Raw genomic sequence first — 13,191 nt, 5'->3', positions numbered from 1 at the left:
AATCTTACAATTACTAAGTATTACAATGTATTGCCCTGATGAATCTAGAGTGAAAGCACAGTTCCCTGATAGCTATAACTTTTGTAGGGCTATTGCATCGCAACTTTTTCCAGAGATCAGAGAACGGAAAATAAAAAATAAATTGTACAAAGGGAAGTTTATGTGCCTTTAAACAACCTGTCCCAATGCTGCTGATTGTAGGAATAGATCCAGAAGTATGTATTTATATTTACCACCCTTGCAACATCTATTACTGGAAAGCCATAACTGCATCAGCATTAGGGAGACACGTGATCATGACTTGGATATATATCACTTTTCCCTTACAATGGGTAAACACTTTGGAACTTCCTACCAAATGCCTTGGAGCGGCTGGAAGTGACACTGGCTCAAGTTCAAACCCAACCTCTAGTGTTGTCTCTATGAAATTTGTATGTTCTCCAAACCGAATTCCCCTGGGTACTCTGATTTCTTTCAACACCGCAAAGATGTTAAGATTAGTAGAATAATTAACCACAGTAAATTGACCCCAGTATCCCTTGCACAACACAATCCTCACTATTTTGATTTGATGAAAATGGTCCATTTCACTGTGTGTTTCAATGTATATGTGATAAATAGATTTTTATCTCTTTTATCAGAACTGCAATACCAGCATTTTGTGTTTCTATCTTCAATTTCCAGCATCTGTAGTCTTTCACAATGATAGGTTGCTGCTTAAAGAAGTGATATGTATGTACTTTTATTCAGATGAACCAAGAATGGGCAGTAAATCATTAGAACCAGAAAGTATTTGTACCAGCACTTTGGAAAAAATAAGCCAGTTGCTCCAATCATTCCCTCAATGGTCACTGAGTTTTAAGATCTACAATACAGTGACCACAGTACGTGTGCTTGCAACACTGTGTCCGACAGAGTGATCAGCAGCATTGGGGCTCCACAGGGGACTGTCTTGTCTCCCTTCCTCTTCACCATTTACACCTTGGACTTCAACTACTGCATCTTCAGAAGTTTTCGGATGACTCTGCCATAGTAGGATGCATCAGCAAGGGAGATGAGGCTGAGTACAGGGCTACTGTAGGAAACTTTGTCACATGGTGTGAGCAGAATTATCTGCAGCTTAATGTGAAAAAGACTCAGGAGCTGGTAGTAGACCTGAGGAAAGCTAAGGTACCAGTGACCCCTGTTTCCATCCAGGGGGTCAGTGTGGACACTGTGGAGGATTACAAATACCTGGGGATATGAATTAACAATAAACTGGACTGGTCTAAGAACACTGAGGCTTGTCTACAAGAAGGGTCAGAGCCGTCTCTATTTCCTGAGGAGACTGAGGTCCCTTAACATCTGCCGGATGATGCTGAGGATGTTCTATGAGTCTGTGGTGGCCAGTGCTATCGTGTTTGCTGTTGTGTGCTGGGGCAGCAGGCTGAGGGTAGCAGACACCAACAGAATCAACAAACTCATTCGTAAGGTCAGTGATGTTGTGGGGATGGAACTGGACTCTCTCACGGTGGTGTCTGAAAAGAGGATGCTGTCCAAGTTGCATGCCATCTTGGTCAATGTCTCCCATCCACTACATAATGTACTGGGTGGGCACAGGAGTACATTCAGCCAGAGACTCATTCCTCCGAGATGCAACACAGAGCGTCATAGGAAGTCATTCCTGCCTGTGGCCATCAAACTTTACAACTCCTCCCTTGGAGGGTCAGACACCCTGAGCCGATAGGCTGGTCCTGGACTTATTTCATAATTTACTGGCATAATTTACATATTACTATTCAACTATTTAATACTATTTTCTATTACTATTCTATTACTATTTATTATTTCTATTACTGTTACTAATTCTATTACTATTTATTATTTATGGTGCAACTGTAACGAAAACCAATTTCCTCCAGGATCAATAAAGTATGACTATGACTATAACATTGATTTCAAGCTAGAGGGGACATTAGTCAAGAATGGTTGGATGATAATTGAAATTTGGTGACTTTTATGCCCACTTTTTCTGTCAATGCCCATCCCTTTTAATTATACTATATTGTAGATTTATTATTTTCAAGTGAGCTACCCTTTCTGAACAAAACAGCATTTTATTGAAGCCAGTTTGCTTCTCAAGATAGAGCCATTCCATTATTTTAATTTCACTTTCAGAACATTTCAAAGATATTTCCAAATATTCTTTTTGCACTTTGACTAGTCATGAGCCAGAGATTCCCAAGAAGCCCTGGGGATATTGCATTTTCTCAGGTGGCTTTGGAAATATCCTTCAATCTTTCATCACATAGTAACATCTTCCTATGACGAGGCTCGGAATAGAGTATCTGTCTCAGAAGTATGGCAAATGAATGGCATGATCTTTGTTGGCCTGAAGAAATTTAAAAAAATCAAAACAGCTAGTTGGAACAAGTCAAGGACAGTGGATGAGTAGACACAACAAATGCGTGTTTTTGTTATACGATGAAAGAAGTGGAGACAGTTGTTTTGTGAGACTTCATTTTATTAAATGATTTTCTGAATTAACTCTTTCTGGATTTAAGTATCAAAAGTGAACATAACAAAAGCCCTACTAATAATCTACTAAATCAGAGATCATTTCAAAATACAGAGTTATTTGTGAGATGCTCTATGATAAGGTAGCAGAATCAATGCAGATTTATAAGATTAGTCTGATTCGAGCTTGACGTAACTGGCTTGAAATGGCCTGATTCGGGGGGGAAGATAACAAAGAAACAACATCAGGGGCATTTCCTTATTTAGAAGAAGAGCAATGAAGAAATGCTACTTCTGGTCTTGCGCTAAAGACAAAGGAAAGTAGACACAGGCTAGCCTGATAAATCAGAAGCAATGGAATTACAGTACAACAGTGCAGAACTGATAAGAGGTAGCAGAGCAAGAACTCCGGAGACTAATTATTGTTAGGAAGGCTCCCATGCCCAGGGCAAGGAGACTACTGATCAATTGTTAGGCCAATGGATGATTCCTTATTTCAGTGTTGCAAGTGGGAGAAGTAGTTTTGGTGAATATTGACACTAAAGGAATAGTAGCTTTCGCTAACACAACAGATTCTGCAGATGCTGGAAATCCAGAGCAACACACACAAAATACTGGAGGAACTCAGCAGGTCATGCAGCATCTATGGAAATAAATGAGCAGTTGACATATCGGTCTGAGACCCTTCATCAGGAGTCCTCCAGCATTTTATGTTAATAGCATTTCAGAACTGTTGACTTGGGGTCAACACAACGTGAATATTTACATTGGTTCTATAGTTGTGAGTAGCTTGAATATATTAGGATTAGTATGGTCATTTACCTAAGATAGATGACCAAGGTTAAGGGTCAACATGCCCCACCAAGCTTGATGAGTGTGATTAGCGCCTTAAAATAATGGCTGGGAGATATTGAGCTGATGATTGTTTGTTTATTCTTCCAGTGGATTTGGAGAGTCTTGCAGAAGCTACAGTATCATTTCAGGGCTTTCAGTCATCCAATAATCAGACGCACATAGGAAGGCAAGGGCCATTGCTGCCAGTAAACCATCAGTTTTGTCCTAACTTGAGGTTAACCTTTCACATGTCAGCCAAATGCTGTTGTATTGAGGGAATCGTTGGAATCAGAGTATGGAAATCACAACACTGCCCAGACCTTTCCTCATTTAACAGCTTACTGGTAACTACCAGTTACTGTAAGATGAGCTACTAAAGGATACAGGTACTCATGCCACTTCATCCCAGCAACAGCCATTTCCTATAGGTGATAGGGCGGCAAGCCAAGTAGCAAAACCACAGTATATTTTGCATAAATATAGATAAACTAAGTTTTTAGAAGCTAAACTAAACTACAAAGTATACATTGAAGCTGATGAGAAATCACTAAGAAAATAGCTCTATTTGGTTGATACTTCTATAAAATGTTACATTGTTTGGGCATGAAATCTTTTCTCTTGGCACTTTAAAAGTTGTTAATACTTGTTAGTAGTTGATGGTTAATGCACAATGGTTAATTTTGAAAATTCTGTGATTTATTCACACATGAATCAGCACGTATCTTTTAAATTTAACACTGTGTTTTAGAGAACAAAATAATAATGCTATTACCTGTTTTGTATTTCCCATTCTTGAATGGTGAGTTTAGGAATGAGCAGGAAGGAATAACAGGAAATGGCCAAACAAAGTCCTTGTGGAGTCTTTTTAAAGCCTTTACAAAGTCCTCAACTCGTGCTGCTCGAGTCCTTTCTTTGCAGAGCCAACCAATGAGCTCAAAACCCAGCTGTGCAGCAAAACTGCAGAGATCTTTTAACCTCATTTCTTCCAAGAGTCTTCGTGCATGACGCCAAAGCATCTCATCTATGTACATGTTCTCAGCACTATCAACATCTTTGCTCCACCTGAAGAACAAATACAAAGGGTGATTCCCCCCTAATTTTTGCTCTTAAATCATGTTCCTGCAACCTCCATTAACAAATGCCAATATAAAAATGGCAAATTCCGAAAGCCTGAAGTACAGAAAATGCTGGAAATACTCAGCAGCCCAGGCAGCATTTGTTTAGTTTTAACTAGATGAGTATTTTCAGTATTTTCTACAATTGTTTTTTTTTTCATGACTTTGGCATGAAATTGAAGGAAATTGGTTCAAATTTTAATTGCTTAGATTGCACTTTCTTGAAAACATCAACATATACATAAAGAATAGTTACAGAATCATACAGCACAAAAACAGGCCCTTTGACTCCAATGGTCCATGCAAATTTTACGACACATGCTGGTGATAATAAACCTGATTCTGATTCTAAACCTTTCCTATCATTTACAGTTGAAGTCAGAAGTTTACATACACCTTAGCCAAATACATTTAAACTCAGTTTTTCACAATTCCTGACATTTAATCCTAGAAAACATCCCCTGGCTTAGGTCAGTTAGGATCACTATTTTAAGAATGTGAAATGTCAGAATAATAGTAGAGAGAATAATTTATTTCAGCTCTTATTTCTTTCATCACTTTCCCAGTGGGTCAAAAGTTTACACTTGTTAGTATTTGGTAGCATTGCCTTTAAAATTGTTTAACTTGGGTCAAACACTTGGGGTAGCCTTCCACAAGCTTCTCGCAGTAAGTTGCTGGAATTTTGTTCCATTCTTCCAGACAGAACTGGTGTAGCTGAGTCAGGTTTGTAGGCCTCCTTGCTCGCACACTGCTTTTCAGTTCTGCCCACAAATTTTCTATCGGATTGAGGTCAGGGCTTTGTGATGGCCACTCCAATACCTTGACTTTGTTGTCCTTAAGCAATTTTGCCACAATTTTGGAAATATGCTTGGGATCATTCAAGTCCTGTATCTGTCAAACTGCCTATTAAACGTTAATGTTAATTGTCCTAACTACCACCTCTGATAGCCCATTCTGGTAGACTATCCTCTGGATGAAAAGTTGTCCCTCAAGTTCCTATTATATAGAAACATAGAAAATAGGTGCAGGAGTAGGCCATTCGGCCCTTCGAGCCTGCACCGCCATTTATTATGATCATGGCTGATCATCCAACTCAGAACCCCGCCCCAGCCTTCCCTCCATACCCCCTGATCCCCGTAGCCACAAGGGCTATATCTAACTCCCTCTTAAATATAGCCAATGAACTGGCCTCAACTGTTTCCTGTGGCAGAGAATTCCACAGATTCACCACTCTCTGTGTGAAGAAGTTTTTCCTAATCTCGGTCCTAAAAGGCTTCCCCTTTATCCTCAAACTGTGACTCCTTGTTCTGGACTTCCCCAACATCGGGAACAATCTTCCTGCATCTAGCCTGTCCAATCCCTTTAGGATTTTATACTTTCAATCAGATCCCCCCTCAATCTTCTAAATTCCAACGAGTACAAGCCCAGTTCATCCAGTCTTTCTTCATATGAAAGTCCTGCCATCCCAGGAATCAATCTGGTGAACCTTCTTTGTACTCCCTCTATGGCAAGGATGTCTTTCCTCAGATTAGGGGACCAAAACTGCACACAATACTCCAGGTGTGGTCTGACCAAGGCCTTGTACAACTGCAGTAGTACCTCCCTGCTCCTGTACTCAAATCCTCTCGCTATAAATGCCAGCATACCATTCGCCTTTTTCACCACCTGCTGTACCTGCATGCCCACTTTCAATGACTGGTGTATAATGACACCCAGGTCTCGTTGCACCTCCCCTTTTCCTAATCGGCCACCATTCAGATAATAATCTGTTTTCCTATTTTTGCCACCAAAGTGGATAACTTCACATTTATCCACATTAAATTGCATCTGCCATGAATTTGCCCACTCACCCAACCTATCCAAGTCACTCTGCATCCTCTTAGCATCCTCCTCACAGCTAACACTGCAACCCAGCTTCGTGTCATCCGCAAACTTGGAGATGCTGCATTTAATTCCCTCATCCAAGTCATTAATATATATTGTAAACAACTGGGGTCCCAGCACTGAGCCTTGCGGTACCCCACTAGTCACCGCCTGCCATTCTGAAAAGGTCCCGTTTATTCCCACTCTTTGCTTCCTGTCTGCTAACCAATTCTCCATCCACATCAATACCTTACCCCCAATACCATGTGCTTTAAGTTTGCACACTAATCTCCTGTGTGGGACCTTCTCAAAAGCCTTTTGAAAATCCAAATATACCACATCCACTGGTTCTCCCCTATCCACTCTACTAGTTACATCCTCAAAAAATTCAATGAGATTCGTCAGACATGATTTTCCCTTCACAAATCCATGCTGACTTTGTCCGATGATTTCACCGCTTTCCAAATGTGCTGTTATCACATCTTTGATAACTGACTCCAGCAGTTTCCCCACCACCGATGTTAGGCTAACCGGTCTATAATTCCCCGGTTTCTCTCTCCCTCCTCTTTTAAAAAGTGGGGTTACATTAGCCACCCTTCAATCCTCAGGAACTAGTCCAGAATCTAACGAGTTTTGAAAAATTATCACTAATGCATCCACTATTTCTTGGGCTACTTCCTTAAGCACTCTAGGATGCAGACCATCTGGCCCTGGGGATTTATCTGCCTTCAATCCTTTCAATTTACCTAACACCACTTCCCTACTAACAAGTATTTCGCTCAGTTCCTCCATCTCACTGGACCCTCTGTCCCCTACTATTTCTGGAAGATTATTTATGTCCTCCTTAGTGAAGACAGAACCAAAGTAATTATTCAATTGGTCTGCCATGTCCTTGCTCCCCATAATCAATTCACCTGTTTCTGTCTGTAGGGGACCTACATTTGTCTTTACCAGTCTTTTCCTTTTTACATACCTATAAAAGCTTTTACAGTCAGTTTTTATGTTCCCTGCCAGTTTTCTCTCATAATCTTTTTTCCCCTTCCTAATTAAGCCCTTTGTCCTCCTCTGCTGAACTCTGAATTTCTCCCAGTCCTCAGGTGAGCCACTTTCTCTGGCTAATTTGTATGCTGCTTCTTTGGAATTGATACTATCCCTAATTTCTCTTGTCAGCCACGGGTGCACTACCTTCCTTGATTTATTCTTTTGCCAAACTGGGATGAACAATTGTTGTAGTTCATCCATGCAACCTTTAAATGCTTGCCATTGCATATCCACCGTCAATCCTTTAAGTGTCATTTGCCCGTCTATCTTAGCTAAATCACGTCTCATACCTTCAAAGTTACCCCTCTTTAAGTTCAGAACCTTTGTTTCTGAATTAACTATGTCACTCTCCATCTTAATGAAGAATTCCACCACATTATGGTCACTCTTACCCAAAGGGCCTCTCACGACAAGATTGCTAATTAACCCTTCCTCATTGCTCAAAACCCAGTCCAGAATAGCCTGCTCTCTGGTTGGTTCCTCGACATGTTGGTTCAAAAAAACCATCCCGCATACATTCCAAAAAATCCTCTTCCTCAGCACCTTTACCAATTTGGTTCACCCAATCTACATGTAGATTGAAGTCACCCATTATAACTGCTGTTCCTTTATTGCACACATTTCTAATTTCCTGTTTAATACCATCTCCGACCTCACTACTACTGTTAGGTGGCCTGTACACAACTCCCACCAGCGTCTTCTGCCCCTTAGTGTTACGCAGCTCTACCCATATCGATTCCACACCTTCCCGGCTTATGTCTCTCAGTAGTTTCTCAAACTTTATCTTTATTATATGTTGGTGATCATTTGGATACACATAATCAAAATAAAAGATAAACTGGGATGGAAAAAGATTGTTTGAATCAAATAGTATGGTTATATGAGCTCCTTACAGAGTTAAATGTTACAAGTAATTTCCAAAGTTTTCTGAGATGAAATGAACAAAAAGCAGTAGCCAGCTTTGGGTGCAGTTGTCTGTGTATAGATGAGATTCAATCTATTACATGTATCCTACTGTGAAAAATAATTTCACCATCGAAAGGGCGCATTTGGATTAAGTTCTAGTAGGTAACATTGCTGTCTCAGGTTTGGAGAAAAGAACTAGATCACAGTATTCATAAGGACATTACATATATTATCTATCCAATAAATTGGTGAACCCCAAACTGCGAACTTGAGTAACTACGTCAATGACTGGCGTTCCCAGATACTGATCACAGATAATTTGTTTATCCATCTAATTCATGCTGAATACAGTGCTTCCAAGCTGCTATACAGACTTGACATCACTTTTTCCCTAGATAGCTGCTAATGAGATAGGTAGAAAAAGGAATGAGGTCCTTCACAGCAAATACAGTGAGATTGGAAAGATTAAAAAGCAATATCACAAGGGTAGTAATCCCTGGATTACTTTCAGTGCCACAAGTTAGTGAGGGTAAGAATAGGAGGGTGTGGCAGATGAGTTGGTACAGGGATTCATACTTCTGGGAGAGTTGAACTGTAAAAGAGGGATGGGTAACACCTGAACTGGAGACGGGTGGGGGGGACAATATCCTTGTGGGCAGATTTGCAGGTGCTACTAGGGTAGGATTAAATTAGATTGATTTGGGGGATTGTGGTGGGGAAGTGGGAAAGATCCAAAGCAGCAGTGAGGCAGATGGGAAGCTGGAAGTCGATACAGCATTGAATGGGAAGGTTCGCACTCCAGGGATTGAGGGTAGACATCGTGATTGTTGTGACTGGCTGATCTGAGTCACGTGGACACAAAAGATTCATCACAGCAGATCCTCTGGAAGGAATCTAGTTTGCTTTTCCCAACACAATGAATTCTACTTTTCGAACACAAAGATAACAATAAGTGATTAACTATTATTATTAACAACTATTATTCAATGGCTATAATCACCTACTTAAGTTTAATGTCTTGAATGCAGATAACTTTGCAGAAATATGTATTTACAATGGCGGCATATCCCACTAGTAGAACCCCTCTGAATATTCAAATACTGATAGTTGATCCAAGAACTTCTAAACATAAACTCCAGATGCCCAAAATATAACTAATTTTTTATATTATATTTTGTGATATTTCCAAAAATATACAACTAACCAGAATATAAATGATAAACCAGACGTGTTCTGAACTGTGCATCAAGTGGCAGGATGTGCCTTATGAAAGTAATAGTTGGAAAATTACACAATATTATACTCTGATGCAGGCTCATGCATCAAAAGAAAAAAGAAAAAAAGAGAAAAGTAAAACCAAGCCTGGATAATTAAATGACAATTTTTGAAGAGCCAAAATAGTTTCATACTAGGAAACTACATAATAAAGAATAGGAACTTGTAAATAATTTTGACTTCTCAGTTCTTTAACTGTAAATACTTATTGACTATCCCCTTCAGTTAATGTAACTCACAATTATACCTATCCTAATTTTTTTTTACTAGATTTATTTTTAATATTGTGACAGAGCGAAGGTTATTTTTTGCAATAAATATCTGCATTTCATCTTGATGTACCCAATGTTAACAAATTTTTCATTTGTCTTTATATTTTATATGTCAATTTAATTCACTAGTTTAACACTGGCAAAAATAACCAGGAATGATTTATGATGTAAGTAATTTGAACACAAATCTAGTTAGAAAATTAAATAGAATGGTACCTTTTGGCTGAAGGCCCTGTAGGCATGCTTAGTGTCTTCTGCAGGTTAAATTTACCAGTACTGAGCCCTTCTGTTGACTGTGAAAAACTAATACTCCTATGTTTGAAGAACTCAAAACCACCGGCTGAGCTGGGTTCCTGTGAGGAAACAAAAGGCAATACATGAACCTCAAATTCTTATCCCTTATACCACATAGGAACAAACAGAAAAACATCTAAGGCAGCACTAGGCAGGATCCTGACACTATTTCTTTTAATCCAAAGTATTTGCTGGAATTTGGGAGTGACAGTGAAGTTGTTGTGATGACTCCTGATACAAGGTTTTGCCCCAAACATCAGTAATTCCTCTCCTTCCACATACTTCTCCCAAACATATGCTATTCAAACCCCTCCAGCAAATTGTTTGTTGCTGAAGTTTTCATTAAAGTATCATAGAAAAGCATGAAATTTGCTGCAATAGTCACAACAGCTAATGTATTTTAGGCATTCATCAGCTTTAATCAGCCAATTCTGGCACTCAATAACCTATCTCAAACATTTAAATCCTCAACTACTTGCAGCAACTACTGTAAACAATTCAGAATGTTTAAGCTTCTTGATTTTTTTTTCCAATTCACTGCTTTTGCTGTGAAAATCATATCCACCATGTTGCCTGAAGATTAGGCATCATCTATCATCCTTATCCTGTAACCTTATGATATAAACTTATGACCTTGTGGATAGTCAGAGGCTTTTTCCCAGGGCTGAAATGGCTAACACAAGAGGGCAGTTTTAAGGTGCTTGGAAGTAGGTACAGAGGAGATGTCAGAGGTAAGTTGTTTTTTTTCCACGCAGAGAGTGGTGAGTGTGTGGAATGGGCTGCCAGTGACGGTGCTGAAGGCGGATACGATAGGGTCTTTTAAAAAACTCCTGGATAGGTACATGGAGCTTAGAAAAAGAGGGCTATGGGTAAACCTAGGTAATTTCTAAAGTACATGTTCGGCGCAGCATTGTGGGCCGAAGGACCTGTATTGTCCTGTAGGTTTTTTATGTTTCTATATAAAGTGGGAGGAATGACCTACGAGCCAATCTATATCATGTTAGCTTAATTTTGTTTACAAAATAACATTTAATTTGCAATGTTGATTGCAAGGCTGATCATGTTGAATGAAGTTCACCATAATCTGTACTCTTTGAATTTTCTCAGAATTCCAATACTCCACTTAATACCAAAATTACACATCTGACAAAGAGAAATTAGATAGATAGCTTTTCAAAGTTCAAACTAAATTCATATCAAATACACATGCCACCAAATACAACCCTGAGATTCAATGTTCTTGCAGGCATTCATAGTAAATAAAATAAGTACAATAGAAACAAAGAAAACCCACAGCACAATACAGGCCCTTTGGCCTACAATGTGCAAAAGACAACAGCTGAAAATACAAAAAGAAAAAGAAAAAGAAATAATAGTAATAAATAGATAAGCAACAAATATCAAGAACATAAGATTTAGAGTCCATCTAAGTAAGACTATAGGTTGTGGAAACAGTTCAGTGTTGGGGTGAGTGAAGTTATGCTCACTGGTCAGGAGCCTGAGGGTTAAGGGGTAAGGGGTAATAACTGTTCCTGAACCTGGTGGTCTGGGTCCTGAAGCTCCCGTACCTTCTTCCTGTTAGCAGCAGTCAGGAAGAGAACATGGCCTAGATGTTTGGGGGTGGGGGTGGTCCTTGATGATGGATGCTGCTTTCTGTGACAGTGCTCCACGTAGATGTGCGCAATGATGAGGAGGGCTTTACTCATGATGCACTAGGCATGTCCACTACTTTTTATAGACTCTTCTGTTCAGAAGCATTGTTGTTTCCATACCAGTCAATATACTCTCCACCATCCATCTCTAGAAGTTTGTCAAAGTTTTAGATGACATGCAGAATCTTCACAAACTTAAGAAAGTTGTGGGTGCTAAAGCACTTGCATGCTGGACCCAGGGCATATCCTCTGAAATAATAACAATGAGGAATTTAAAGTTGCTGACCACTGCCCCCTCACCATTCTGCCAGATTTTCAATCTCCCTCCTACTGTATACACTGATTCGTCACAACCTTTGATTTGGCCAACAACAGTAATGTTGTCAGCAAACAAATATGGCACTGGAGCTGTACTGATAGAGATTGTAGAGAAGACGTTGTTGCCAATTTGAAGTGACTGCAAGTGAGGAAACTGAGCATCCAGTTGTGCAAGGAAATTACCGAGACCAAGATATTGAAGCTTATTGATTAGTTTTGAGGGGGTGATAGTATTGAATGCCCAGCTGTAGTCAATGAAGAGCTTCTTGATGTATGCAACTTTGCTGTCCACATGTTCCAGGTTTGAATGAAGAGGCAAGGAAATGTCATCTGCTATTGATCTGGTGTGACGTGAGGCAAACTGGCATGGATCCAATTCGCTTCTCAGGCAAGAGTTGATGTGTTTCATCACCAACCTCTCAAAGTACTTCATCACAGTGGATATAACTGCTATTGGATGATCGTCATTGAGACAGGTAGCCATGTTCTCCTTGGGTACCAGTAGTCTGCTTGAAAAAGGGCCATCAGACTGCCAAAGCTTGAGGTTAAAAATATCGGTGAACACTCTAGCTAGTTGATCAGCACAGGTCTTTAGTACTCGGCCAGGTATCCTGCCTGGTCTATGTGCTTTCTGTGAGTTCACCCTCCTGAGGGATGCTCTCAAAGCCTGAACTCACAATGTCATCGGGGATTCTGGGAGTTTGTAAAGGTTCCTCCATGCTTTGACAGGCAAAGTGTGCAGAAAAGGCATTGAGCTCATCTGGGAGTGAAGCCTTGTTGACACCCACGTTGCTTGGTCTCACTTTGCAGGAGGCAAAAGCATTCAAGCCCTGCTACAGCTGTCAAGCATCCTTCAGTGATACAAGTTTGGTCCGGAATTGCCGCTTTGCACGTGAGATAGCTTTGAGGAGATTGTAACCGGACCACTTGTACTTTACTTGGTTACCAGATCTGAATGGCACTGATCTGGCCCTTAACAGATTGCGCATCTCATGGTTCATCCAGCGTTTCTGGTTGGGGAAGGCTCAAAGATTTTTTGGGGACACACTCATCTATGACTGTTTATAACGTCCGTGACAGCTGTGGTGTATTTGTTTTGATCCTCTGATGAGTCCTTGAACATGG

At 40.1% G+C, this 13,191-nt stretch overlaps 1 protein-coding gene across 4 annotated transcripts in view; it reads right to left on the bottom strand.

Annotated features, from left to right (window-relative positions):
• ric1 (RIC1 homolog, RAB6A GEF complex partner 1) overlaps positions 1 to 13,191 on the bottom strand; it is a 152,194-nt gene that overhangs the window by 15,763 nt on the left and 123,240 nt on the right. For all 4 annotated transcript variants that reach the window (XM_072257986.1, XM_072257988.1, XM_072257987.1 and 1 more), the window contains 2 exons: positions 10,019 to 10,155; positions 4,103 to 4,392 (listed from right to left, as the gene is read on the bottom strand). In XM_072257986.1, coding sequence (XP_072114087.1) covers positions 4,103 to 4,392; positions 10,019 to 10,155 — 427 coding nt within the window. The remainder of the gene's footprint in view (positions 1 to 4,102; positions 4,393 to 10,018; positions 10,156 to 13,191) is intronic.

Source organism: Mobula birostris, chromosome 5 (genome assembly GCF_030028105.1).
Source record: "Mobula birostris isolate sMobBir1 chromosome 5, sMobBir1.hap1, whole genome shotgun sequence".
Classification (NCBI taxonomy): domain Eukaryota; kingdom Metazoa; phylum Chordata; class Chondrichthyes; order Myliobatiformes; family Myliobatidae; genus Mobula; species Mobula birostris.
This window is presented reverse-complemented; position numbering and strand designations above follow the sequence as displayed.